Source organism: Emiliania huxleyi (assembly GCF_000372725.1).
Source record: "Emiliania huxleyi CCMP1516 unplaced genomic scaffold EMIHUscaffold_2786, whole genome shotgun sequence".
Classification (NCBI taxonomy): Eukaryota; Haptophyta; order Isochrysidales; family Noelaerhabdaceae; genus Emiliania; species Emiliania huxleyi.
Genome location: NW_005199938.1, coordinates 1 through 2,264, shown reverse-complemented (window position 1 = coordinate 2,264; position 2,264 = coordinate 1). Strand labels below are relative to the sequence as shown.

Sequence of the window (2,264 nt, the reverse complement as noted above, 5' to 3'; positions counted from 1 at the left end):
GACCGCCTGATCGCCCTCGGCCACTCGCTGGTGGGCTGCATCGGTGCAGATAAACGGGATGGTCTTCTCCATGAACTCATCAAACTGCCCGCCGGCGTCGACGCGGCGGACGAGCGCTTCGTAGGGGGTAGTGGGCGCCGCAGGCGACGGCGCGCTCGCTTTGAAGGCCTGGCCGAACCGCCCGAGGAAGGCCGTCGCTTCGGCGAGGGTCAGCTGACCTTTTGCTGAGATCTCACCACGGAGAGACGTGTGGGCGGCCTCGCCGGCTGCCGCCTCCAGCGCCACTGCGAAGCTCTGAATCCGGACAGCCTCCGGCAGCATGGAAGCGCCGAGGGCCGGCATCTTGTCGCAAAGGCCTAGCACTTCGGCCGCCTCGACGGTACCAGCGGCCACTGACCCAGAGGCAGGCAGCTTGCGAAACATCTCGAGAGCAAACGGGGCTCCGAGAATCGAGACCGGCCTTGGCGCGGCAGGTCCGGCACCGCCCGTGTTGGGCGGGTCGGTCCGCGGCCGAGGAGCTGCGGCTGCCTGCTCGAAGGCAGTCTTCCAGTCCCTCCAACCCGGGTAGAATCGGGCAGTCTGACGAGCAGTGTATGTCTTTGTAGCATGCACGGACTGCTCCGCCTGCGTCGCGGCCGCGAGCTCGGCCGCCGAAGCGGTCAGGCCGAGCAGCCCCTTGATCAGCGGCGGCGCCAGCTGCTCTGCCAGATCCCTGCCAGTACCAGCATTCATGATCTTGACGGTGAATGAAGCGGCGCTTCCAGCAATCGACATCTGGGTACACACGACCATCTGACCTTGCGCGACCTCATCGTTGAGCGCTCGAGGAGCCGCAAGCACGAACCGCTCAGAAGGTTGTTGAAATCGACCATGGCGACTGGCGACTGAAATCAGAACCCAGAGCAGAGAGCTGGGACGAACGCGACGCACCTGCCAACGAGAAGTTGCGCCGACGTCCGTTCGTTACATCTCGCTGCACATGGGGAATATCACATACGGGGGCCAGAGGCAGGAGCTCGACTCGCCGCTCGGCCCTCAGCAGCGTGAAACCGAATCTGGGCGAACTTTGACCGGGGGCCACAGCACCACGAGCACGCAGCGACTCAAGCTCGTCCCGCCCTCGCGCCGGACGTTCATCAAGGCTTCCGCCAAGCCGGTCGCAAGCGGCGGCCTCGGTGCCCGCGTGTCCCTCAACTTCTCAATGTGCAAGCCGACGGCGCGGGTCGACGCGCCGATGGAGAAGGAGCCCGACGTCAAGGAGGCCCCGAGCCGCTTTTGGGCGGACTTCAAGTTCGATCCCTCGGCGCCGAAGCCGGAACCGGCCGCCGCCGCAGCCGCCTTGAAGATCGCGCCCAAGGCGAAGCAAGTGTCGGGCATCGTAATCGACGCGTACGCGCTGCGCGCAAAGGCGCTCTCTACGCGGCCGATCGCCCCGGGACCGGCGAGCTGCGAACCCTGGCCCTACCCTCCGCCCCGCCGCCTCCCAGCCCCGCCTCCCCCGCCACCCGCTCCCGTCGCCCCTCCCCTCCCTCCCACACTCCCTCCCACCCAGGATGCGGAGGACTTCCTGCCCGTGACCCGCAAGCTAGCCTACGCGCCCAAGCCCAAGCCCGACGCGGACGCCGCCGCCGGCGAGCACCGGCCCAGCCCCAACTCCTTTGCGCTCCTCACCACGGCCGACGAGGAGAAGACCGAGGAGAAGGGCGCGCCGCAGGCCGACATGAAGACTGAGGAGCCCCCGTCCTCCCTCGCCCCGCCCCTCCTCCCTCAACACTCTCAAGCTTCAGCCTTGTGCCTTTTGTGGCTGCACCGCACCTCTCCCTCCTCCGCGCACTCGCCCCGAGCGACGCCGCCCGCCCCCCCATAAAATACTGTAAAGTCGTAGTTACTGTGTTCCCCACTCTAACTAAGCATGCGCGACGCCGACTTCGACACGAAGCCTTGGCAGCCCGGGCAGGCCGTGTTTATCGGCTCCATACCGCGGCTCGTCTCGACCTCGCTGTCGTCGCTGAGCCAAGTGTGCAGGCAGCGGTAGTGGAAGAGGCTCTGGCAGCAGCGTGTGGCGCCCCAGCCATTAGGGTCGCGAGACTGCAGACGCGCCTCGGGGTGTGCGCTGAGGTCGTCCAAGCAAATAACGCACTCGAGGGCCTCCTCCTCTGCTGCTGTAGCCGCGGACACGCCCGCAACTGCGGCAGCCGCTTCCACCTCCATCTCCGACCCCTCCTCGCTGTCGCTCTCCGCCTCCACCTCCACCTCCACCTCGT

At 66.9% G+C, this 2,264-nt stretch overlaps 1 protein-coding gene across 1 annotated transcript; it reads right to left on the bottom strand.

Annotated features, from left to right (window-relative positions):
- Positions 1-3: 3 nt before the first annotated feature.
- Positions 4-1,377, bottom strand: EMIHUDRAFT_123646 (hypothetical protein; the record flags this gene model as incomplete). The annotated part of the gene is made up of 2 exons (XM_005776521.1): positions 4-774; positions 1,066-1,377. Coding segments are annotated over 2 exons (1,083 nt in total), but the record flags the coding sequence as incomplete, so codon positions are not given.
- Between the last annotated feature and the right edge of the window lie 887 nt (positions 1,378-2,264).